The following is a 27,041-nucleotide window of genomic DNA, read 5'->3' as shown; positions in this document are numbered from 1 at the left end:
CTTTCCTTGCCTGCGGCAAAGGCTCTGAAATTTGTATAATGCTTTACTTGTTTGTGTATTTGTCCTATGGTTTTTTGTTGTTGAATGTGAAATGTGGCTACATATCTGTTTCTCTCAATAAAAGTTTGCTTGATTAAAAGAAAAAAATGTATTTTGGTACAAACATGCGCAATAAAATACCCAATTTGTTGTTAAATATAAAAGTTGGGGTTGCATCGAATAAATAGATACCAAACATGTCAGGTCTTAAAATTGCGATATAGCGAAAAAGTTTGGGACCCAAGGATTTCCATAGGTGACAGATGCAAGGTCTGTGTGCAGGCATACTGAATAAGAAATAGGTGGGGGAACCCAAACCAGGTTTTTAATAAAGAAGTGCTTTAAAGATAAACTAAAGTTTGCTACAGGTCCTCAGGGCTTTTGTCAACGTGTGCAAGTATGCACAGCATATCTGACCATTATGGCAGACTTACCAGCCAAAGCACCCTCCACCAGCATTGAATGAATTCATCCCAAGGCATGCTGGGAATGTACACCATCAGTTTACAATCACAAGAGAATTGACAGCAGGAAGGGCAGAAGCTTACACACATACAGTCTATTCTGCAATAAGCGCTTACCTGCAAACAATTGTTTAAGATGACTTTTGATTGGACTTTAATGGCTCATTCACAATGGTGCTCATCCCCATATAACCCCCTCCTCCTCAAAATACTACACTCCCTCGGCCTCAGAGATTCTGCTCTCTCCTGGCTCTCATCCTACCTGTCACAACGCTCTTTCAGCATTACCTATAATGCTACCACCTCCCCCTCACTCCCCCTCTCTGTTGGGGTTCCCCAAGGCTCTGTCCTCGGGCCCCTTCTCTTCTCCATCTACACCTCCTCCTTTGGCCAACTCATACACTCTCGCGGCTTCAACTACCACCTCTATGCCAACGACACACAAATCTATCTCTCAACCCCCCACCTCACCCCCTCGGTCTCTGCCCGAATCACACACCTACTGAGCGACATATCAGATTGGATGTCGCTCCACTTCCTTAAACTGAATCTCTCCAAAACCGAGTTTCTTGTCTTCCCCCCCAGCCCGAACCCCACCCCCCATTGACTTCTCCATCACATCCAACAACGCCAATATCAAACCCGCCCCGCAGGCCAGAGTACTTGGTGTCATTCTGGACTCCAATCTATCCTTCCAGCCCCAAGTCCAATCTTTAACAAACTCGTGCAGACTCCACCTCCGCAACATCGCCAAAATCCGCATGTTCCTAACCCCAGAAACCACTAAACAGCTCATCCACTCCCTCATCATATCACGACTGGACTACTGCAACTCCCTCCTCACTGGCCTGCCTCGCCGCTGGCTATCCCCGCTTCAGTCCATCCTGAATACGGCTGCCAGACTCATTCACCTTTCCAACCGCTCCATCTCCGCCACCCCCCTCTGCCAATCCCTCCACTGGCTTCCGATTGTGCAACGGATTAAATTCAAAATCCTAACACTGACGTACAAAGCTGTTCATAATACTGCACCGTACTACATCACTGACCTAATATCCAAGTACCGCCCAACACGCACACTCCGCTCCTCACAAGACCTCCTTCTCTCTAGTTCCCTGGTCTCCTCCTCCCATGCCCGCCTCCAGGACTTCTCCAGGGTGTCACCCATCCTCTGGAACTCCCTTCCCCAACCCATCAGATTATCACCTACTCTCCTCTCCTTTAGGCGCACCCTGAAAACCCATCTCTTCAGGGAAGCCTACCCCCTGCTAACTTGCCGACCTCTTCCACTCTTCCTACCACTCCATCCCCCACAGCTATCTCCTCCTGTACCACTATCCCCTCCCTCCTAGATTCTAAGCTCGAAAGAGCAGGGCCCTCGATCCCCTCATGTATTGCACTGTATTGGTATTGTTCTGTCACATGTTCTGTCCCCCTTTGTAATGTACAGCGCTGAGCGAACTATTGGCGCTTTATAAATACTGTATAATAATAATAATAATAATATAACAAGAAGAGCCACAATTTTCTATTTTGGTAGTTGCGATGAGCTGCATGTAGGCAGCCCATGTTAAAGTAATTGAAAACCCTTTTTTTAATGAAAATAATAAAGAGATTAATACTTACTATTGCACAGAGCAGCCACTTACCTCCTCTTCTGGGGTCCCCCGTCGGCACGCTCCACTTCTCTTCTTCTGTGTGTGTGCCCTCATAACAAGCCACTTATTATGGGGGTACAGATGCGGGTCCGCTCCTGCCAGGCTGTGTACATCTATAGACACACACTGTGCTGCTTAGCCCCACCCCCTGCTCTCATAGGATTTGACTGACAGCAGCAGGAGCCAATGGTTTCCGCTGCTCTCAGCATAGCCCGTGAGAGCAAAAAAAGAGAAGACCTGCAGTCAGGCACAGTGCTGGATTGATAGAGGGCTCAGGTAAGCATTAGGGACAGGAGTGGGTTCAAAACTAGTATTAAAAGGTTTTTTTTTTACCTTAACCCTTTCACTGCCAGGTCCATATGCTGTACAGACTTGCATTCCTCCTCTGCTATAAGCTCGTGGTCATTTCAGTGAGCATGAACCTAGCATAGCAGAATTGTTTGGCAGACTCTGCTAGAGAAACAGATCGCTCTGATCAGCCGCTAACAAACCGCTGATTAGAGCTATTCACCTGGAATGTAATCTCCTCCCAAAGAGTCCTGCCCGATTTCTGAGCAGTGCGGTCCAGTTCAGGTGTGAATTACAAGCTATTGACTTCTATGGGAACCATTTCTAAACTGCACATGTGACCAGAATAAAATCCTGAGCTAATCATGTCCTGAACCTGATGTAAACCTGACATGAACCGATGAACAACTACTGTATCAATTAGCTTTGAAACCTGAGCTTCACTCCGCACCGCACATGTGTGAATCAGCTGTACCAGCCACGGCACCACCTGCCTGGAGTTTGCATGTTCTCCCTGTGCCTGCGTGGGTTTCCTCCGGGTACTCCGGTTTCCTCCCACACTCCAAAGACATGCTGGTAGGTAAATTGGATCCTGTCTAAATTGGCCCTGGTATGTGTATGTATGAATGTGAGTTAGGGACCTTAGATTGTACACTCCTTGAGGGTTAGGGACTGATGTGAATGTACAATATATATGTAAAGTGCTGCGCAAATACAAGTACCTGCAATAAATAAATAATAAATAAATAAGTGCTCGTTCACATATATGAGCATTGGATGCGGTTTGAACTGCATCCAATCTGCATGACATGTGAAATACCATTGCTTCCTATGGTGCCTGTTCACATATGTCCGCTGCAGATTCCATGCGGTTTTAAAAAGAGTCATGTCTGAGCAGAGCTGATTCACACATGTGCAGCTGATTCACACATTGCTCAGGTTTCACAGATAATTGATACAGTAGTTCACAGGTTCACCTCAGGTTCAGGACAGGATTCACTCAAGATTTTATCTTTTTCACACATATGCGGTTTAGAAATGGTTCGCAAAGAAATCAATAGCCTGTAACCGCACCTGAACCGGACAGCACCGCTCAGAAATCGGACATGACTGCTTTTAAAACTACACTGAATCCGCACCGCCAGTGCACCGGACATATGTGAACAAGCACCATAGGAAGCAATGCTGTTTCACATGTCATGGAATTGAATGCGGTTCAAACCGCACCCAATTCACATATAGAGAGAGCAGGGCCTGACTGCGAAAGGGTTAATGCAGAGAATGCATTAGGGAAAAAACCTTTAGGCCAGTTCACACTACATGCGTTTCAGTTGCTTTTTTTTCTGCATCCATAATGCACAGAAAGTAGGTTATATGGTTGTCAATGTCATAGTTCACATCAGTGCTTGCAGTTGCAGAACAAAAAGTAGAACATGCTGCATTTTGTCTGCACAGAACTGTACTGGAACGTGGTAAAATGCACAGGAATGCACCAACACGCATTAAAAACACAGTGGAATGCACATGCCCCTATTTAAATTGAAGAAAAAAAGAGGGGAAACATTGAACTAGAATGCATCAAAAACTCGTCAAAAATGCACATGCGGAAATGCATCGGGAACGCATCTGAACTGCTTTTCTATAGTGTGGCCGGTTCACACTACAAAAAAGCACTCCGGATGCATTCTGGATATGTTTTTGCTTACAGTTCGCACCACACGCAGTTCTGATGCAGTTTGCCATGTTCCAGTATGGTTCTGTACAGAAAAAATGCAGGATGTTCTACTTTTTTTTTCTGACTGGAGATGACTGCACTAGTGTGAACCAGGGCCATTAGAATGCATGGAAAACACTGTGCATGCATTTTTGATGCAGAAAAAAAGCACATTGAACTGCATCTAGTGTGAATTAGCCCTTAGGGCTTGTCCACACTATAGAAATGCAGTCCAGATGCGTTCCAGATGCCTTTCCGCAAGTGTACAATCCAAACGCACACATTCCTGCAAAAAAAATGGCTGTGTGTATAAGTGGGTGCTGCAGTGACCGTCGGCTGGAACCAAACAAAATGAGAATCGGAAAGGGAGAATGTCACCAGCACACCGAGGATATGGGTCCAAAAGTTTTAATGAACGATCACATAGTTACAGCAAGGCAACGTTTCGGAGTCTCGCAGGACCCCTTCATCAGGCATGTGACATTGCCTTGCTGTAACTATGTGATTGCTTATTAAAACTTTTGGACCCATATTGGTGATCCTCGGTGTGCTGGTGACATTCTCCCTTGCAGATGCGTTTTCACATTCGTGCTTTTTTATGCGTTCAAGTTAATTTTTCCCCCTCTCTTTTTCTTCAATTTAAATAGGGACATTCCAGTGCGTTTTTTGGTGCATTCCAGTGCGTTTTTTATGTGTTTTTCTGCGTTCCAGTGCAGTTCTGTGCAGGAAAAACACAGCCTGTTCTACTTTTTTTTCTGCAACTGGAACGCACTGGAACTGCAAGCACTGATGTCAACTATGACATTGACAACCATATAACCTACTCTCTGTGCATTTTGGATGCAGAAAGAAGCAGCTGAAACGCATGTCGTGTGATCTGGCCCTTTAGAGTTTAGAACCACTTTAGTGAATGGAAGCGCATCGGCTGTATAAACTCATTCGCACTTCCAAGATTGTCAGGTATGCAGGGATAAGTGTGTAGACCTGGATGCATGGGCTCTGCATTAGGGGCTGTGGACTTGTCCCTACATACCTGTCATAATCTTAGATTGTAAGCTCCAAGGATCAGGGCCCTCCTATCCCTCTTGTATTGAACTGTATTGTTGCTGTATTGTCTCCCTTTATATTGTAAAGCACTGAGCAAACTGTTGGTGCTACATAAATCCTGTATAATAATAATAATATATAAATCCTGTATAATAGTAATAATATATAAATCCTGTATAATAATAATAATAATAATAATATCTATATATAAATCCTGTATAATAATAATATCTATAAATCCTGTATAATAATAATATATAAATCCTGTATAATAGTAATAATATCTATATATAAATCCTGTATAATAATAATAATAATAATATCTATATATAAATCCTGTATAATAATAATAATATCTATAAATCCTGTATAATAATAATAATATACTGTATTTTCCGGCGTATAAGACAACTTTTCTTACTTAAAAACATACCCCAACAATTTGGGGTCGTCTTATACACCGGGTATAGAACCGCTGGATGTGCGGTGATACTGTACGGTAGCTTCAGCTACATACAGTGTACCGCGCTGAGCCAATCACGGCGAGCGATGTATTCAAATAATGAATACAGAGCCTGCTCGGATTGGCTGAAGTTGTGACATCAGCCCGCCTCTCTGACGCAGCCAATCCGAGCAGGCTCTGTATTCATTAATAGAATACATCACTTGCTGTGATTAGCTCATATGACGTCCTCCCATTCTCCGCGCATGCGCGGTGATGCGCTGTGTCCCTCAGTGGGCCCTGATGATCAGTTTAGCCCCAGCAGTGCCAACTGTCAGTGTCCATCAGTGCCACATATCAGTGCCCATCTGAGCTGCCTTTCAGTGTCACCCATCAGTGCCAGTCAGTGCCACCTATCAATGCCTATCAGTGCCACCTATTAGTGCGCATCAGTGCCGCCTATTAGTGCCATGTATCAGTGCTGCCTTTCAGTGCCCATCAGTGATGCCTGTCAATGCCCATCAGTGCCACCTATCAGTGCCGCCTATCAGTGCCACCTATCAGTGCCAGTCAGTGCTGCCTATCAGTGCCACCTATCAGTGCCATGTATCAGTGCTGCCTTTCAGTGCCCATCAGTGCCACCTACCAGTGCCTCCTCATCAGTGCCACCTATTTCATATGGGTACAGTGTTGCATGACCGCGCAATTATCATTCAAAGTGTGACAGTGCTGAAAGCTGAAAATTGGCCTGGGGGGGAAGTGGGTATAAATGCCCTGTAGGCTAGGGGTTAAATGGTGTTGCCTCGGAAGGGGGGTAGTTTTATACGGCGAGTATAGCCCAAAACCTATGTTTTAACTGGAAAATTAGGGGGTCGTCTTATATACCCAGTCGCCTTATACGCCGGAAAATACGGTAATAATATTAATAATACTCAGCTGTGCAAGGGAGTGGACACAGCTGATGCGCTGCTATTCACTAATATGTCTGCTCTCTGCAAGTACAAAAACCTAAACTTGCCTCAATTACGCAGTACGGGTCTCAGCGTCAGTGGCCAGCCACAACTGTATCCTTATATCTTTTCTTCATTCATCTTTTACTTTTGTTTTTCAGTCTGCATGGAACAGATTATTCTTCTGGAAGAGTGTGACGGAAAAACTCCCACTGAAGTCACATCAGTTTCGCATTCTTAATCCTCTCATCGTGAAGGAGACGGCATTGGATATCCTGCAGTTCCTTCCTCCCCAGTGGAAGTGGTGGGGGTGGAACAAGGTACGTCCTCTGAGGATGTGTAAACATCACTATAACATAACTATATAGCCATTGTAAACGACTGACACATTATAAACGTTTATAATACTTTAATCTATGCTACTGGTGAATCACCTGATTTGCCTTGCCCTTGTGCTGCATTTCTGTCATCTAGTAATCTAGATCAGAGGTAGGCAAGCTATGCACTCCAGCTGTTCTGGCACTACAAGTCCCACGAGGCATTGCAAGACTGACTTGCACAGGTATGACTCCCAAAGGCAGAGGCATGATGGGATTTGTAGTCTCATCACAGCTGGAGGGCTGAGGCTGCCTACCTCTGATCTAGGTAGTGAACAGGGAGGGATGCATTGCACATTTCTGTGGTTACATTTTTGGATAGAATGGGGAAGGGGTCTCTATCAATTTTTTAATGCTTGTCTGTGTAATCCACATCCTGGGGATCATAGTGACCGGGAAAGAAAAAAGAAGAAATCCAGAAGCCTACAGCGTTCACTATAATAGAAAAATAATATGCAGTTCAGTTTTGGGCACCAATTCACAAAAAGAACATTGGGGAACTGGAGAAAGTACAGAGAAGGGCAACCAAACTGATAAGAGGCATGGAGGAGATCAGCTATGAGGAAAGATTAGAGGAACTGAATTTATTCTCTCTTGAGAAGAGGAGATTAAGGGGGGATATTATCACCATGTATAATACATAAGGGGGGATATGATCTCCATGTATAATACATAAGGGGGGGTATGATCACCATGTATAATACATAAGGGGGGATATGATCAACATGTATAATACATAAGGGGGGATATGATCTCCATGTATAATACATAAGGGGGGGTATGATCACCATGTATAATACATAAGGGGGGGGGGTATGATCACCATGTATAATACATAAGGGGGGATATGATCACCATGTATAATACATAAGGGGGGATATGATCAACATGTATAATACATAAGGGGGGGTATGATCTCCATGTATAATACATAAGGGGGGATATGATCACCATGTATAATACATAAGGGGGGGATATGATCAACATGTATAATACATACGGGGGGATATGATCACCATGTATAATACATAAGGGGGGATATGATCTCCATGTATAATACATAAGGGGGGATATGATCTCCATGTATAATACATAAGGGGGGATATGATCTCCATGTATAATACATGAGGGGGGATATGATCACCATGTATAATACATAAGGGGGATATGATCTCCATGTATAATACATAAGGGGGGGTATGATCACCATGTATAATACATAAGGGGGGGGGTATGATCACCATGTATAATACATAAGGGGGATATGATCTCCATGTATAATACATAAGGGGGGATATGATCTCCATGTATAATACATAAGGGGGGATATGATCTCCATGTATAATACATAAGGGGGGATATGATCTCCATGTATAATACATAAGGGGGGATATGATCTCCATGTATAATACATAAGGGGGGATATGATCTCCATGTATAATACATGAGGGGGGATATGATCACCATGTATAATACATAAGGGGGATATGATCTCCATGTATAATACATAAGGGGGGATATGATCACCATGTATAATACATAAGGGGGATATGATCTCCATGTATAATACATAAGGGGGGATATGATCACCATGTATAATACATAAGGGGGGATATGATCACCATGTATAATACATAAGGGGGATATGATCTCCATGTATAATACATAAGGGGGGATATGATCACCATGTATAATACATAAGGGGGGATATGATCTCCAAGTATAATACATAAGGGGGGATATGATCTCCATGTATAATACATAAGGGGGGATATGATCTCCATGTATAATACATGAGGGGGGATATGATCACCATGTATAATACATAAGGGGGATATGATCTCCATGTATAATACATAAGGGGGGATATGATCACCATGTATAATACATAAGGGGGGATATGATCACCATGTATAATACATAAGGGGGGATATGATCACCATGTATAATACATAAGGGGGGGATATGATCACCATGTATAATACATAAGGGGGATATGATCTCCATGTATAATACATAAGGGGGGATATGATCTCCATGTATAATACATAAGGGGGGATATGATCACCATCTATAATACATAAGGGGGGATATGATCACCATGTATAATACATAAGGGGGGATATGATCTCCATGTATAATACATAAGGGGGGATATGATCACCATGTATAATACATAAGGGGGGGATATGATCTCCATGTATAATACATAAGGGGGATATGATCTCCATGTATAATACATAAGGGGGATATGATCTCCATGTATAATACATAAGGGGGGATATGATCACCATGTATAATACATAAGGGGGATATGATCTCCATGTATAATACATAAGGGGGGATATGATCTCCATGTATAATACATAAGGGAGGATATGATCACCATGTATAATACATAAGGGGGGATATGATCTCCATGTATAATACATAAGGGGAGATATGATCTCCATGTATAATACATAAGGGGGGATGTGATCTCCATGTATAATACATAAGGGGGGATGTGATCTCCATGTATAATACATAAGGGGGGATATGATCTCCATGTATAATACATAAGGGGGGATATGATCTCCATGTATAATACATAAGGGGGGATATGATCTCCATGTATAATACATAAGGGGGGATATGATCAACATGTATAAATACATCAGTGGTTCATATAGTGAACTCGGTGTAGAGTTATTCACCCTGAGGTCATCACAGAGGACAAGGGGGCACTATTTATGTCTGGAGGAAAAGAAATTTAATCTCCAAACACAGAAAGGTTTCTTCACAGTGAGAGCTCTGAAAATGTGGAATAGACTCCCTCAAGAGTTGGTTCTGGCCAGTTCAGTGGATTGCTTTAAAATAGTCCTGGATTCTTTCTTGGACACACAGAATATAACTGGATACTAACATTTATAGGTAAAGTTGATCCAGAGAATATCCGATTGCCTCTTGGGGGATCAGGAAGGAATTTTTTCCCCTACAGGAGCAAAATTGCATCATGCTTTGCTGGGTTTTTTGCCTTCCTCTGGATCAACTGTGGGTGTAGGATTATAACTTTTGTTTTTTAATGGTTGAACTGGATGGGCTTTTGTCTTTTTTTCAGTCAGACTAACTATGTAAGGTTTCACAGATGCGCCTGGGGAATTGGAGAACAGGGCAGTCCTAGTGCGAGGGCCTGTCCTAGAGTTGGGGAGTTAGTTTGTTGCCACTGTTCAGGAACAAAAGCGTAGTTTGAGGATATCCAGAAGTTGATACTGGAAGCCAGGAACCAATAAGTTGTACAAAGTGTAAATCCAGAAGCTTAGTCAGACAGGTTGGGGTCAGGACAGGCAACAAAGTATCTGAAGTCCAGGGTACAAGCCAAGAGTCCAAGAAACACAATCTATGGAGCAGAACAAGGGTTGTGACATCTGTCACAGGTGGTGCAGAAGTTTTCTGTTTTCCTGTTTATACAGCGGGAAGCCATTCAGGATTCAGCGTGAAGATCAACTCTCGGATGAAACTGCATGAAGTGCTGATGTGCTTTATGCTTTTATAGTGTATGCAAATACTTAGCTTACCCAGGGATCCCTTTACAGGTGGAACTACACTGAGCATGCTTTACAGTCTGTCCCTGGCCACAAGCTGCCAGCAGCAGGATCTCCTAGAGACCACTTACCTTCTCCTGCAGCATTGCTTTGTGGCTTTAAGTATCAGCAACACATTGCCGCTCCTGCACTAGCAAGCAAGGTCTTGCAGCGTTTGGGCCAGTGAAGAAATCAGTGACTTGGAACAGATATTCAGAACAGATGTGACTATACTGGCAGTATGCATGCTGTAGCGCAGGGATTCAGAACATTTTAAGGCCTGTAACTGCCATTCATCTAACATTTTCAAAGGGAGTTTAGCAGTAGCTACCTGCATAATGTATTTTAAAGGCGAATACGTTTAATTTACAGTATGTACAATAACATAAAGAGTACCTGTAACTAGTTATGTGTATAAGCACTAGCTTGTCAGTATGACTGTGGTAGTGGCATTTCATTGTCTGTATGAGGGCAATAGCATATGTGATAGTCGTAGCAGCATTAGGTTGCATGACAGTGGTTGTGGCATTAGATTGGCTTTATGACGGTGCTAGTGGCATTAGATTGGCTTTATGACGGTGCTAGTGGCATTAGATTGGCTTTATGACGGTGTTAGTGGCATTAGATTGGCTTTATGACGGTGCTAGTGGCATTAGATTGGCTTTATGACGGTGCTAGTGGCATTAGATTGGCTTTATGACGGTGCTAGTGGCATTAGATTGGCTTTATGACGGTGGTGGTGGCATTAGATTGGCTTTATGACGGTGGTGGTGGCATTAGATTGGCTTTATGACGGTGGTAGTGGCATTAGATTGTCTGTATGACAGTGGTAGCACTATTAGATTGGCTGTATGACAGTGGTAGCACTATTAGATTGGCTGCATGACGGTCGTAGCAGTATTGGACTGGCTGTATGACGGTGGTAGCAGGATTATATTGTATGACAGTGATAGCAACATTAAATTGGCTGTATGGCAGTGGCATTACGTTGGCTGTATAACAGAAGTAGCTCTATTATATTGACTGTATGACAGTGGTAGCAGAATTAGATTTTATAACAGTGATGGCAACATTAGATTGGCTGTATGGTGTTGATAGCAACATTAGATTGTATGACAGTGATAGCAGCAATAGTCTGGTTGTATGACGGTGGTAGCAGCATTATGTTGTATGACACTGATAGCAACATTAGATTGGCTGTATGGCAGTGGCACTAGATTGTCTGTATGATGGTGATAGCACTATTAGATTGTATGACAGTGATAGCAATAGATTGGCTGTATGACGGTGGTAGCGACATTAGATTGTCTGTTAGATGCTACAGGCGGCTTTAGATTGGCTGCCTGTATGGCAATAGCAGCGACATTAGATTGTATTACAATGATGGCAACATTAGATTGACTGTATGAAGGTGATAGCACCATTAGTTTGTAGAACTAATCATTAGATTGGCTGTATGACTGTGGTAGCATCAATACATTGTATGACACTGATAGCAACATTAGGCTGGCTGTATGGCAGTGGCACTAGATTGTATGATGGTGATAGCACTATTAGATTGTATGACTGTGATAGCAGCAATAGTCTGGTTGTATGATGGTGGTAGCGACATTATGTTGTATGACACTGATAGCAACATTAGATTGGCTGTATGGCAGTGGCACTAGATTGTCTGTCTGTATGATGGTGATGGCACTATTAGATTGTATGATGGTGATGGCACTATTAGATTGTATGATGCTGATGGCACTATTAGATTGTATGATGGCGATGGCACTATTAGATTGTATGATGGTGATGGCACTATTAGATTGTATGACGGTGGTTGCGACATTAGATTATCTGTTAGATGGTGCATAGCAGTGGCAGCATTATTAGATTTTATGACAGTGATGGCAACATTAGATTGACTGTATGAAGGTGATAGCACCATTAGTTTGTATGACAGTGATAGCAGTAATAGATAGATAGCAGCATTACATTGTATGACAGTGATAGCAACATTAGGCTGGCTGTATGGCAGTGGCACTAGATTGTATGATGGTGATGGCACTATTAGATTGTATGATGGTGATGGCACTATTAGATTGTATGATGGTGATGGCACTATTAGATTGTATGATGGTGATGGCACCATTAGATTGTATGATGGTGATGGCACCATTAGATTGTATGATGGTGATGGCACCATTAGATTGTATGATGGTGATGGCACTATTAGATTGTATGATGGTGATGGCACTATTAGATTGTATGATGGTGATGGCACTATTAGATTGTATGATGGTGATGGCACCATTACATTGTATGATGGTGATGGCACCATTAGATTGTATGATGGTGATGGCACCATTACATTGTATGATGGTGATGGCACTATTAGATTGTATGATGGTGATGGCACCATTAGATTTTATGATGGGGATGGCACCATTAGATTGTATGATGGTGATGGCACCATTAGATTGTATGATGGTGATGGCACCATTAGATTGTATGATGGTGATGGCACCATTAGATTGTATGATGGTGATGGCACCATTAGATTGTATGATTGTGATGGCACTATTAGATTGTATGATGGTGATGGCACCATTAGATTGTATGATTGTGATGGCACTATTAGATTGTATGATGGTGATGGCACCATTAGATTGTATGATTGTGATGGCACTATTAGATTGTATGATGGTGATGGCACCATTAGATTGTATGATGGTGATGGCACCATTAGATTGTATGATTGTGATGGCACTATTAGATTGTATGATGGTGATGGCACCATTAGATTGTATGATGGTGATGGCACTATTAGATTGTATGATGGTGATGGCACCATTAGATTGTATGATGGGGATGGCACCATTAGATTGTATGACGGGGATGGCACCATTAGATTGTATGACGGTGATGGCACTATTAGATTGTATGACGGGGATGGCACCATTAGATTGTATGACGGTGATGGCACCATTAGATTGTATGACGGTGATGACACCATTAGATTGTATGACGGTGATGGCACCATTAGATTGTATGATGGGGATGGCTCCATTAGATTGTATGATGGGGATGGCACCATTAGATTGTATGATGATGAGATGGCGATAGCACCATTACATTGTATGACAGTGATAGCAGCAATAGATTGTCTGTATGATGGTGATGGCACTATTTGATTGTATGATGGTGATGGCACTATTAGATTGTATGATGGTGATGGCACTATTTGATTGTATGACGGTGATGGCACTATTAGATTGTATGACGGTGATGGCACTATTAGATTGTATGATGGTGATGGCACTATTTGATTGTATGATGGTGATGGCACTATTTGATTGTATGACGGTGATGGCACTATTAGATTGTATGATGGCGATGGCACTATTTATTTGTATGATGGTGATGGCACTATTAGATTGTATGACGGTGATGGCACTATTAGATTGTATGATGGCGATGGCACTATTAGATTGTATGATGGCGATGGCACTATTAGATTGTATGATGGTGAGATGGCGATAGCACCATTACATTGTATGACAGTGATAGCAGCAATAGATTGTCTGTATGATGGTGGTAGTGACATTGGATTGTCTGGATGATGGTGGAAGTGACATTGGATTGTCTGGATGATGGTGCAGGCAGCATTAGATTGGCTTACTGTTCGGCAGTGGTATCGGCATTATATTGATTTCATGACGTCTTTGCTGTAAGGCAGTAGCAGCAACGTTTAGCTGTAAGCTTCCTCAGGGCAGGGGAATGGTTCAGAATTCACTATATAAATAGTTGTGGAGTGTGCTGTCACTATATACAGAAATAGAATGAAAGGCTTTTATGGTCTATATAATTATTTTATTATTTACTTTGTCTTTATCTCCTGTCTAGAATGTCCCCACTATAGGTGCAATCGCTTTGGTCCTAGCCACACACCTCTGTGATGAAGTGAGTTTAGCAGGCTTTGGATATGACCTCAATCAGCCGGACATCCCTCTGCATTATTTTGGAAATCTTTGTATGAATTCAATGAACAGACAGCCAATGCATGATGTTACCAAAGAGAGGAAGCTACTGCAAATGTTGGTGCGGGAAGGTGTGCTGAAAGATCTTAGCGGGGGCATTCACTGTGACTTTTGCCCCTTTTATCAGACAGGGGAATCACTTCACGTATGATGGCATGTCCTTGGGACCTGTAATAAAGGGAGCCACTTCCACTACCAACGGAAGGTATGAAGTCATCGCTGTGACCCTCCATCGACAATACTGTGACTCTGGACGAGGGCGATGATGATGAATTTAGCAGGAAATTTATGCAATGCTTCCTCTACCTGGATATGCTGCAAAAAAAATTTTTTTCTTTTGCTCATCTCATCTCTGCAAAGAATGGCACAAGTTATCCTTTGGATTTTTTGCCCAAAGTCCTACTTGCTAGGTGCTACCATCAGCAAATAAAACAGCTGACTCCAGGTACAAGAAGTGGCTGCAGTGGTCGTTCGTATGCAGCAGCAGCTACACATTTCCTTGCCTGCCATGTCGCTGACAGCCATATCGTTTAATTGATCATGCAGTCAGGTTTGATGGTTCCGGAATAGAGCCTCTATCATGGGAACATAATGACACTGTTCATCACAGGTGTGGCATGGAAGCCATCATGGGACCAGCACACTATCGCATGGTAACTTCAAGATCCATGTCATCAGTGAACTCTCAGAACATGTAAAATGAAAGACTGAGGATATTCTATTTTTATTTAATCCTGAAATGCAAAATACTTTATGATAAAGTGCTGTAATATTTTTTTTAATTTTTACCATTTCCAGACTGCTATGTCTCATCATTTTGTTTAAACCACTCTGAAAGGGGAACTCCAATCAAGACAGAAACTACTAGAGATTAGTAGATTTATATCTGTTTAGATGTGCAAGTTTTTATTTCTTTTACCAATTCCTTTAATTTGGGATCATTTAGTGTAGTAGTCCTGTCCTGTTTATTTTTTGAGTGTCGTGGACATTGGTCCACCATTAGGATTTTCTCTTGCAGTATCACCTGCTGGTAAAATTTGGTATTGCTGCGCTAACAATGAACTACAGTTGTTCTCTTTTGGGAACCACTATATACAGTTGCAAGAAATAGTATGTAAACCCCTTGGGATTACGTGGAGTTTTGCATGAATTGGGCATAAAATGTGCTCTGAACGTCATCTAAGTCACAACAATAGAAGAACACAGTCTGCTGAACATAATACTACACAAACATTAGATGTTGCCATGGTTTAATTGCACATAACATGTAAACATTCACAGTGCAGGGAGGAAAAAGTATGTGAGGCCCTAGCTTAATGACTTCTCCCAGAGCTAATTGGAGCCAGGAGTGAGCCAACCTTGACTCCAATCAGTGTGATGATATTGGATGTGTTGCTGACAGCTGTCCTGCCCTTAAAAAACACACACCTGTTTTGGGTTTACTGGTTTCAAGAAGCACTGTCTGATGTGAACCATGCCTCGCAGAAAAGAGCTCTCAGAAGATCTACGATCAAGAATTGTTGACTTGCATGAAGCTGGAAAGGGTTACAAAAGTATCTCCAAAAGCCTTGATGTTCATGTGTCCACGGTAAGACAGACTGTCTACAAATGGAGAAAGTTTAGCACTGTTGCTACTCTCCCTAGGCGTGGTCGTCCTGTAAAAATGACTGGGTGATGCAACAGGACAATGACCCAAAGCATACAAGTAATTCAACAAAACAATGGCTGCAACAGCACAGAATACGCCTTCTGGAGTGGCCCAGTCAGAGTCCTGACCTCAACCTGATTGAAATGCTGTGGCATGACTTTAAGAGAGCGATTCACACCAGACATCCCAAGAATATTGCTACACTGAAACAATTTTGTGAAGAGGAGTGGTCCAAAATTACTCCAGATCGTTGTGCAGGTCTGATCTGCAACTACAGGAAACGTTTGGTTGAGGTTATTGCTGCCAAAGGAGGGTCAACCAGTTATTAAGTCCAAAGGTTCACATACTTTTTCCTCCCTGCACTGTGAATGTTTACATGTTATGTGCAATTAAACCATGGCAACATCTGTTTGTGTAGTATTATGTTCAGCAGACTGTGTTCTTCTATTGTTGTGACTTAGATGACGTTCAGAGCACATTTTATGCCCAATTCATGCAAAACTCCACGTAATCCCAAGGGGTTCACATACTTTTTCTTGCAACTGTATCACTGGTCTACCTCCAGACTGCCAAGTACTGCTGTTATACTCAAGGGACCCTTTGGTAGAAGGGGACCCTTCAAGTACCTATTCTAATCAAACACTGGATTTCCAGTTTTATGGAACAGTACAGAATCACCTCTACTGATAGGTGAAAGTCTGCAATCGTGAATCACATACAGATCTGTGACTTGGGTCAAAGAGTGATATTTATAAAGTCTAATTGACACTGAGATAAACTAGAATCAGGGAGACTTACAGTTGGTACAGGTGAGAAGCCAAGATAAAATACTGCAATACACACACAAAAAAAGGAAATGAATAGCTGTTCATACACTCAGCCAAATTCAATAACAGATTGCAAAGTGTTAAATAGTTAACACTTGGCGAAATGTGGGAATGCAGGAGAATGATGGGCCTCTGCACCAGGGTGTGTAGTGCAGCTAGCAATTCTTGCTGTACAATAGTGAGACTTGCCAACCAGCAATGTAACGAGCAGTGGCAGCTTATGATTGGTGTGGTTTGGACTAAGAACTATAAATTACCCTCCCCCATGTTGTTTCATAACTTTATTTCAAACATCAGATGCAGACATGTCAACTTACAGTGCCAGCCAGACCCCAACCATCCCGAATTCCATGGGACTGTTCTGAGATTTTAACACAGTCCCATGGTCATGCAGATCCAGGCTTGATCCAACATACTGCTTCAGCTGTATGCAGACTGTAAATTGGGGTGAAATCATGCCCAACAGAATTTGTATAGGCCCAGAAGGAGGAGGGAGAGAGCAACAGCGAAGGGCACAGACTTCTGTGCAAGGTAGGTGTTCACCAATGTTTACTCCTTCATCCCATTGGGCACCATTATTCCACTCCACCTTCCACTGGGTTTTATTGTTGCTCCCCAACTTCCACTGGGCACTGTTCTTCCTCCCCAACTTCCACTGAGCACTTTTGTTCTTCTCACCCCTCCACTCTGCACTGTTGTTTCTCCTCAATTTCCACTGGGCACCATTGTTCTTCCCACCCCTTCACTGGACATTGTTGTTCCTCCCCACCTTCCACTGGGAACTGTTCTTCCCCCCAACTTCCACTAGGCACTATTGTTCTTCCCATCCCTCCACTGGGCACTATTGTTCTTCCCATCCCCCACTGGGCACGATTATTCTTCCCACCCCCCCACTGGGCACGATTGTTCTTCCCACCCCCCCCACTGGGCAAGATTGTTCTTCCCACCCCACCACTGGTCACTATTGTTCTTCCCACCCCTCTGCTGGTCACTATTGTTCTTCCCACCCCACCACTGGTCACTATTGTTCTTCCTTTCCCTCCGCTGGGCACTATTGTTCTTCCCACCCCCTCCACTGGGCACTATTGTTCTTCCCACCCCCTCCACTGGGCACTATTGTTCTTCTCACCCCCTCCACTGGGCAATATTGTTCTTCCCACCCCTCTACTGGGCAATATTGTTCTTCCCACCCCTCTACTGGGCACTATTGTTTTCCCCCATTCCCCGCTGGACAATATTGTTCTCCCCTTATCCCCTGCTGAACACTGTTGTCTTGCCCCACTGGGAGATATTTTTTTCCTGGCTGGACACTATTTTCTCACTCTGCCTCCCACAGGGTGCTATTGTTTCTCCCAACTCCCTGCTGGGAACTATTGTTCTTCAGCCCTGTCTGGGTACTATTGTTTCTCTGCATACCTGGCTAGGTATTATTGTTTCATTCCACCCCCAACTTGGCTCAGTCATTACCCCTAACTCTCACTGGGCACTGTTATTAAACAACAGTGCTGGACACTATTGTTCTCCATCTCTCTTTGTTTAACCATGCCTTTTTTGGCGAGGCGCTCCACACTCTGCACGTCTTCTCCATCTCAAGGTGCACCTTTTTATTAAGTTCCAAAGATGGGAGGTATGGCATGGTAGCCTGGTCTCCTGCACCCATAGATTTTAATGGCCTATCTGTCTACAATTTTCATGTGTCTTAGTCCAAACCAAACTTACGATTTAAAGCCAATTTGTCTGTCATTTTATATTGTAATATGTAAACTACAAGGTGTATGCTGTTACTATTGTAAGTCGGAAAACCCTTCCATCTTAGTCCCTCTAAAATGGTTTGCGTTTGTTATTAAAGGTTCTGACTTTAGCATTGATCCTTGCCTACCCTCCACCCCTCTGTTCAATGAGCATGCCTCTGTGGCCTGTAATGAATGTTCCAATTGGCCAGTTGGATAACAGCTGGGTAAGCCATAGCCCTAAATTCAAGCCATTGCTAGAAAAGTAAGTCTAGTTTCAGAGGGTTAAACAGAGAAGGGGTTTCTGGCTGTTAAAAGAAATGGAATGCACCAGCTCTTGTCCAGTACTATTCAATTTAACCCTTTAATCGCTGAGACATTTTTTAATTTTTAACATGCACAATAAAATGCCCTTTATGGACTAAAATTTATTAAAGACTTTTTTCAAGTGAGTTTCCCCAATATATGTAACGTGATAGGTGCTTATGTACGTATGTGCGTACTAACCTTTACGAACTACTGACCCTGAAATGTATTTTCTTTTCACTAAAAATACATTGTGTTTGTTTTAGTTATGTATATTACATTATTATTGAACTTTACATTTATACGGGAGCTGACAAGCCCACATGTGAAAGTAAACAAAAGTGGTGAGAGATGCCCTTTAGGAAGACCATTGAAGCCATTGCCAAGACACATTTTCAGCTGCTTTTGAAGCCTGTTTCCAGATTTTAGCTGTCATGGCATAGTTACAGTGGTGGCAGTAAAAAGGTTAATCCTTTTCCATTCACTGTAGACTCTCAGAAAGCTCTTGGTAAGTGGATCTCCTCCCTGGGCAAGGTCAGGATTCTGAAAACCCTCCAGTTATTGAGTTTGGCTGATTGAGTTAATTGCTGAAATCTGTTCTTTGATTGGAGTTCCACCACAAAGGATAAGTGTCCAGCTCTTTAATTCTTCTCTGGTCCCCCCCAGCCAGCAGTTATATATTAGGTTATGCTCACCTGCAAGTCCGCTATTCCACGCTCCTCATTGTACAGCCTGCCTGTTAAATGACATCTTCCCAATATTCTCCAAATTCTGCACCGTGCTATGGATCCCATTCCCCACGATGGAACGTCCATCCAAGGGCTGTTGACAAGATATCCACAGAAGTGATATGGAGCCTGTGGCATGTGTGCAATGCAGATTTTGGAAGGTGTTGGTATAAAGATGGTATGGCACCAGACTGGGTAAACATTGAAGATCTCAGAAGGTGGGTTTCAAGTAAGAATGATCCATTTATCCTTAAGTACTGTATATCTTAGAGCAGAACTAAAATCTGAAATACTTACCTCTATTTCAATGGTCTGAGGTCCCAGGTCAGCATCTTCTACCGGCTTCTTCTGGTTGTCGGACTGCATCCGTCTTTATTGGCCAGCATGGGTTTACATGTCTCTTCTGCAATAGAGAGCTGCCTACTCACAGTTTGTTAAATGGAGACTTTAGTTCTGCTTTAGACCAAAACTTTATTTTTCATTTTGGATTGAGTAGAAAATGTTTAAACCCCTGTCAGGTTTCTTTAGCCATCTGTGTCTCATTAGGAAGATTTTCCTTATGGAGACAGCCAAGATTTAGAGGAAATCTCTCAAAGTAAGGAATATCCTCGTTTAGACAGTTGTCACTGAAACAAGTATCCCAAGTAGAAGACTCTTGTTCTGGTAAGAACTCAAAAATGTTGTATTTTGGTGGTCACCATGACAAATTGAGAATTGAATCTCCTGAGAGGCAACACAGACAACAATAGAACCTTTTCGACAAAGACACTAGCACTCAGCCAATAAGCCTCAGAGTTTTTATGAGGTCAAAAGACATATATAAATAAAAGTCAAAAAACCAATGCCACTGATGTTTTGTCACTGGAGGACTCGTTTCTCAAAGTAACAGAGACAGACTCCCTGAGAGAGGGGTACTTCATGACCCCAAAATGTCTGTAGTATTGGTTATTTGACTCTGTTAATTATATATAACCATTGGAATTTGTCCTCATCAAAACTGTGAGGCTTATTGGCGTTTGTTGGAAGGTTTTTAGTGCTTTTTGTGTTGCTGCTGGGGAGAGTCACATTTTGATTTGTCCTGGTGCCGACCAAAATACATTTTTGAGTTTGTCACCTGAACAAAAATGGAGGGGAAGTCTTTTACTTGGGATACTTGTTTTGGTGAGAGGCTGTGGGGCTTATTAGCTCAATGCTGATGTCTTTGTCAAATGGTTGTTGACGGTGTCACCATGGGTCGTGCATTAATGGATTAAAGAAGGACACATATGGGTCTGGCATTGGATGGATTTATGAAACTGACAGAGAGTCTAACCGTCTCCCAATCTGTCCGAAAACAAGATTGAAAATGTTCTGGCTTTGAATACACTTTATTGTCCTGGCATTTACATGTTTATAGTGTCTATGTATGTGTAGCATTTATGCTGTAAACTCCAATCTAGACCCCTTTTTCTAGTTTACACAGAGGCAATGCGGTCTTTAGAATACAGCACTGCAGGTTTAATATACGGTTTTGATCACCAAACATCATTCAGTATGTACTGACTTTGACTGAAGAATATATTAGAAAGTATGTTAGTTTTTTTTTTTGCACTCAATCCATTGCTGGCAATGGCGAGATCTGTATTATTTTGTACCAGTATTAAGCTCTGGTATTCACTGGCTGATAACAGATAGTGCCTTGAAGCTTTCTAAGACGTGTGTTATGTATTATATTATTCATGTTATATTTCACAGAGATGTAAGCCCATAGTTTAGTGATTTCTACCCATAGGCTGCTATAACTGTGTTGCCTTAAAATATCTGAAGAGAGAATGGTTCTTGCTGCCCAAAAGCTTCCAATCTGATTCTTCAACTTTCACCCATACTGTACCAGAACCGCAGAAGGGGAATCAGATTTCTATCGGGAAAAAAAAAGACCTTTTCTCTTCAGATACTTTCACCCATGAAATATTGTTTAAATTAAATGTCATCCCTATGTTATTAAGTTGTTGGTTTTTTTTTTATTCCTGAGGTCTTATAAATGTTAAAACATGAAAAAAAATGTGTCGTCCTCCCACCTTTCTTAAAATTTGGCAATACTAAACTCAGGCCTCTGCAACCTTTCAGATATCCAGGCCTGACAGCCATTGATCTCACTCAATGGCAAATGCTGGTACTCACCAACACTTTGCTGACTAAAATACCTCAAGGTTGAATCCAGTGGTCAGCAAAATGTTTGAGTGTTATCACACGGTTTTCTTTATGCTTGCATATGTACATCCTGCACACCGTGAGCATAAACCCAGGTACATTTATATGAAAGTTGGCATGTTCATTAGTGACCATGTGTGAACCTCATGACTATGAATATGCTTGGAAGTATGGTTAGATGTGCAATAAACCTTGCAAATGCTCTTTGAATATACTCAACAAACCCTAAAGCCTTGAAGGTTTGGCATTTTATTACACTGGTTGAGCTTGGACTGATGTAACTGTGTATATACCATACCTGGCCTATCCCTGTGGAAGTTGGAGATCACTAAAGTTGGCAATGCTACTCCTGCGATCTCCTATAACTTCACGGTTCCATACCTAGTGGCTGCCTTGCTGCTTACTGGGCACAGGCTTCATTCAGGGATCACTTTGCACTTTCTCAATGAATGCTAAGTGTTCTCTGATTGGATGAGGCAGAGATCGTGATGTCACTTCCCCACCTCTCCACCTTATCCAATCAAAGAATGCTTTGCATTTATTGAGAAAAGGGCAAAGCTATTTCTGAATCATGCCCATGCAGAGTGAGCAACTTCCTGCGTTCACAATGCAGTAGGCATAGGGACCTGGAACTTACTGAAGATAACTGGAGTAGCAGTGTCTGCTACAGTGTTTTCCAGCTTCTACAGGGATCGGCCAGGTATGGTATATACATAGTTACATTGGTCCAAGCTGGGAAAATTTAACTATGTAAAAAATACGCTGAATTCTTCTTTAAAAGAAGGTATGTATGTGAACATGTAAAAAAATTAACCTCAGGAATTCCTTATTTCTTCTCATATTAATACTCATATAGTTGTCCACAAATAAAATCATAATAAAAACAACCCTAACTTGCTAAGTTTCCATATCTCATTGCTTTAAAAAAGGCCTCCCTCAAGAGTTGGTTCTGGCCAGCTCAGTGGATTGCTTTAAAAAAGTCATGGATTCTTTCCTAGATACACAGAATATAACTGGATACTAACATTTATAGGTAAAGTTGATCCAGGGAATATCCGATTGCCTCTTGGGGGATCAGGAAGGAGTTTTTTTCCCTGCAGGAGCAAATTGGATCATGCTTTGCTGGGTTTTTTTGCCTTCCTCTGGATCAACTGTGGGTATAGGATTATGACTTTTTTTTTTTTTGTAATGGTTGAACTGGATGGACTTTTGTCTTTTTTCAGCCAGACTAACTATGTAACTATAATGGAAAAGCCCAAATATACAAGTATTTACATAGAGGTGAAAGGCCAACCTATACAATCTTATCCATATTATGTATAGTATATCCGAGGAGGTTCATATATAGTATGGTAACTTTCTGTAGCATGGATCCCAAAACAGATGGAACAGAATTTCATAAATGCCTGATCCATATCAAACATTTATCATATTTGGGTTTTTCCACCATAAGACCATATATGGTCCATTCTAACATATGCACCAGCTAGGGGGACTTGGCATTTTACAGGGTTTGTTACCTTGGTTATTAATATATTCATAGACAGCTATAGGAGTATTGATAAAAACAAAATGATGAATAGATGACAGTTCCTGAGTGTTTTTTTTGTACTAGGTCACATAAATACATTCCTGTAAGGTTCATTGAGTCTACTCAAATAGGTGTTTTCACTGTTCATTGCTTATTATCTTCATACCAAACTTTTTTTGTGATCTAAAGTTAATCTGTTGTTTTGATTATTACGTTGGATATATGAAATGGACACAAACCCAGTTGTAAAATATAAAATTTTATTATCATACAAGTTTTATTGTAACCACACTGTTCAGTAGTTTGCAGCTCTCAGTTCATTAACTTCCATGGCGCCGTGAAGTCTGAGTCCTTGCTGGAAATTATCATCCTCAGTGATGAGCAATTTCTGTTGGAGAACTGCTGCCACAGGTACTCATCGAAACAAGAAGGTACCATATAACACCCAGGTCTCTGCTTTTCCATAAAAACAAATGATCTGCAAATCACTGAACAGTCGCCTTCCAGTAGTATGAATTTAGGAGATTCTCCTAAGGCACCGGTGTCAGTGGTGGTCCTCCAGCTGTTGCCAAACTACAAGTCCCATGATGCATTGCAAGATTGACAGTTACAAGCATGACTCGCAGAGGCATGATGGGACTTGTAGTTTTGCAACAGCTGGAGGGCCGCTAGTTTGACACCCGTGTCCTAAGATCTTATTAACACTATTCTGTTGCAGCAACACATTGCACACAGGTTGGTGTGTTTATGGTGGCATCAATTTGGAATGGCACCTCAGCACACCTTGGCAGTGCAGTACAATGTATTCTAGTAAACTGCCACACACAGATATGACCCATTTGTGTGTTGTGGTGTTCTACATTAAAAATAGTACCTGTCCAATTTTTCATGCGGTAAGGTGCACAGCGCACCATAATGTACAGCGGTAAGGTGCATAGCGCACCATAATGTACAGCAACACATTGCACACATAGTGTGGATGGGGCCCAAGGCCTTCACTTTTAAAAGGTGCAGCAAGGGCAGATATGGATGCTGAATTGGTAATTGCAAATTACTGTATTAAACATTTGCTTTTTTTTTTGTGTGTTTTTTTAGAAATGTTTAATTTCTAAATTTGAATTCTATCTCAGGAATATGAATATGTAATTTTTTTATCATTTAAACATAAAAAGATCATGGACTCAAATTGATTCATTGTGTGTGTGTTCTTATTTCCTTAAAGATATGAACGGTAAAGTGAAATTAACTTGTGTCCACTTTCTACTTGTTTCTTTTATGTACAAGGGCTCATGTACATGGGACGTTTGGAGAACACTTCTGAACGCTGGAAATTGACAGCAGGAAACGCAGGTTAAAAAATGTTCGTTTTGCTGCGTTTGCATAACGCGTTTAGCCACGTTTTGTGTTCAGAGGCATTTTATAAAGATAAGCACAGGAGAACCATCCAAAATGCCCAGAATGCACTGAAAAGTGGTAACTTATTAACTATTTCAGAGAAATACAGAGAGTAGAAGCAGAGACAGCAGTACGTGTTGAGATAATTTATTTCAGGTCTTTATATAGCGCTGTCAATTTACGCAGTGCTTTACATATATATTGTACATTCACATCAGTCCCTAACCCTCAAGGGGCGTACAGTCTAAGATCCCTAACTCACATTCATACATACACAGACTAGGGCCAATTTGGACAGGAATCAATTCACCTGCCAGCATGTCTTTGGAGAGTGGGAGGAAACCGGAGTACCCGGAGGAAACCCACGCAAGTACAGGGATTACATGCAAATGACCTGTAGAAAGAAATGTGGAATAGGTAAATTAAAGCAGTTGTAAAGTCCACTTTTTTAATTTATACCTACAAGTAAGCCTATAATAAATTGAGGGTACAGTAAATATCTCCTAAATGTGCACCATTTAGGAGATATCTAGTACGTCACTGGTGCATGCGCACCGTATTCTCAATTGACAGCATGCCATCCATTGAGAGAGCCGTGACGCTCATGCGCGGAAGTGACGTCATAGCGACTCACGAGCCCACCGACCTGGAAGGAAGACTGCGTGAAGGTGGACGCCCTGTCAGTGGTGACAGCACGCCACTAAAGGGCTTCACTTTCAGGTAAGTCTGTCATAATGTGCTAGTATGCAGTACATAATAGCACATTATGACCATTATCCTGCAGGGCCCAATTTTTTTTTGTTTTGCAGTTTGCTGCCGCTTTTAAGAAAAAATCACACACGCCTTTTATTTTTTACAATTAGACATTTAATCCTTGGTGTGAGCATACATCTGCTTTCACAGAAAGAACCTTAGGGAAAGCTGTGTGCAGTAGAAGCTTGCTTTCAGACTGTCTCTCTCTAATTGAAGGTTTTTATGGATCTACAGTATGTGAACATTGGAAGGTAGGATGAGTTATTCTGCTAGGTGTTTTTTTTTTTAGTTTTTTTTATGTATGTATTTTATTAAACAGCTAGGTTCAACCCTAGCTATGAAAAGAAACCAAGAGCAGCAATGTTCTGGTTGGAAATGAGGGGTGGAAATTTCCATAGATTAAAATATATATATATATATATATATATATATATATATATATATATATGTGTGTGTGTGTCTGTGTGTGTGTATGTATACAGTGGGGCAAAAAAGTATTTAGTCAGCCACCAATTGTGCAAGTTCTCCCACTTAAAAAGATGAGAGAGGCCTGTAATTGGCATCATAGGTAGACCTCAACTATGAGAGACAAAATGAGAAAACAAATCCAGACAATCACATTGGCTGATTTGGAAAGAATTTATTTGCAAACTATGGTGGAAAATAAGTATTTGGTCAATATCAAAAGTTCATCTCAATACTTTGTTATATATCCTTTGTTGGCAATGACAGAGGTCAAACGTTTCCTGTAAGTTTTCACAAGGTTGGCACACACTGTTGCTGGTATGTTGGCCCATTCCTCCATGCAGATCTCCTCTAGAGCAGTGATGTTTTGGGGCTGTCGCTGAGCAACACAGACTTTCAACTCCCTCCAAAGGTTTTCTATGGGGTTGAGATCTGGAGACTGGCTAGGCCACTCCAGGACCTTGAAATGCTTCTTACGAAGCCACACACACACACATACATACATACATACATACACACACACATATATATATATATATATATATACACACACACACACATATACAGTGGGGCAAAAAAGTATTTAGTCAGCCACCAATTGTGCAAGTGTGTGTGTGTATATATATTTATATACATTTATATACAGTTGTGTTCAAAATAATAGCAGTGAGACATCACTAACCTGATCAATCACTGTTTTTGGTAGAAATTATATTTCTACATGGCAAATAATTTACTAGCAGGTGTAGTAGAGTAATAGAAATCCAACAGACCCAACAGTCATGACATGCATGCTGCTGATTCTGTGTAATTGAATCATTAAATTGAAAGGGGCATGTTCAAAATAATAGCAGTGTGGAGTTCTATTAGTGAGGTCATTCATTCTTTGAAAAACAGGTGT

The 27,041-nt window shown here is 41.6% G+C and overlaps 1 protein-coding gene across 1 annotated transcript in view; it reads left to right on the top strand.

The window, feature by feature from the left end:
- The window catches only part of ST3GAL5 (ST3 beta-galactoside alpha-2,3-sialyltransferase 5), a 130,228-nt gene extending 114,870 nt beyond the window's left edge, over window positions 1–15,358 (top strand). The window contains exons 6-7 of the mRNA XM_089692294.1: window positions 6,764–6,922; window positions 14,434–15,358. Of these exons, the coding sequence (XP_089548420.1) occupies window positions 6,764–6,922; window positions 14,434–14,718 (444 nt within the window). The 3' untranslated portion in view covers window positions 14,719–15,358. The remainder of the gene's footprint in view (window positions 1–6,763; window positions 6,923–14,433) is intronic.
- Window positions 15,359–27,041: the final 11,683 nt, after the last annotated feature.

Source organism: Staurois parvus, unplaced genomic scaffold (assembly GCF_062004578.1).
Source record: "Staurois parvus isolate SC_StPar_1 unplaced genomic scaffold, SC_StPar_1.0 ptg000581l, whole genome shotgun sequence".
NCBI lineage: Eukaryota > Metazoa > Chordata > Amphibia > Anura > Ranidae > Staurois > Staurois parvus.
This window is presented reverse-complemented; position numbering and strand designations above follow the sequence as displayed.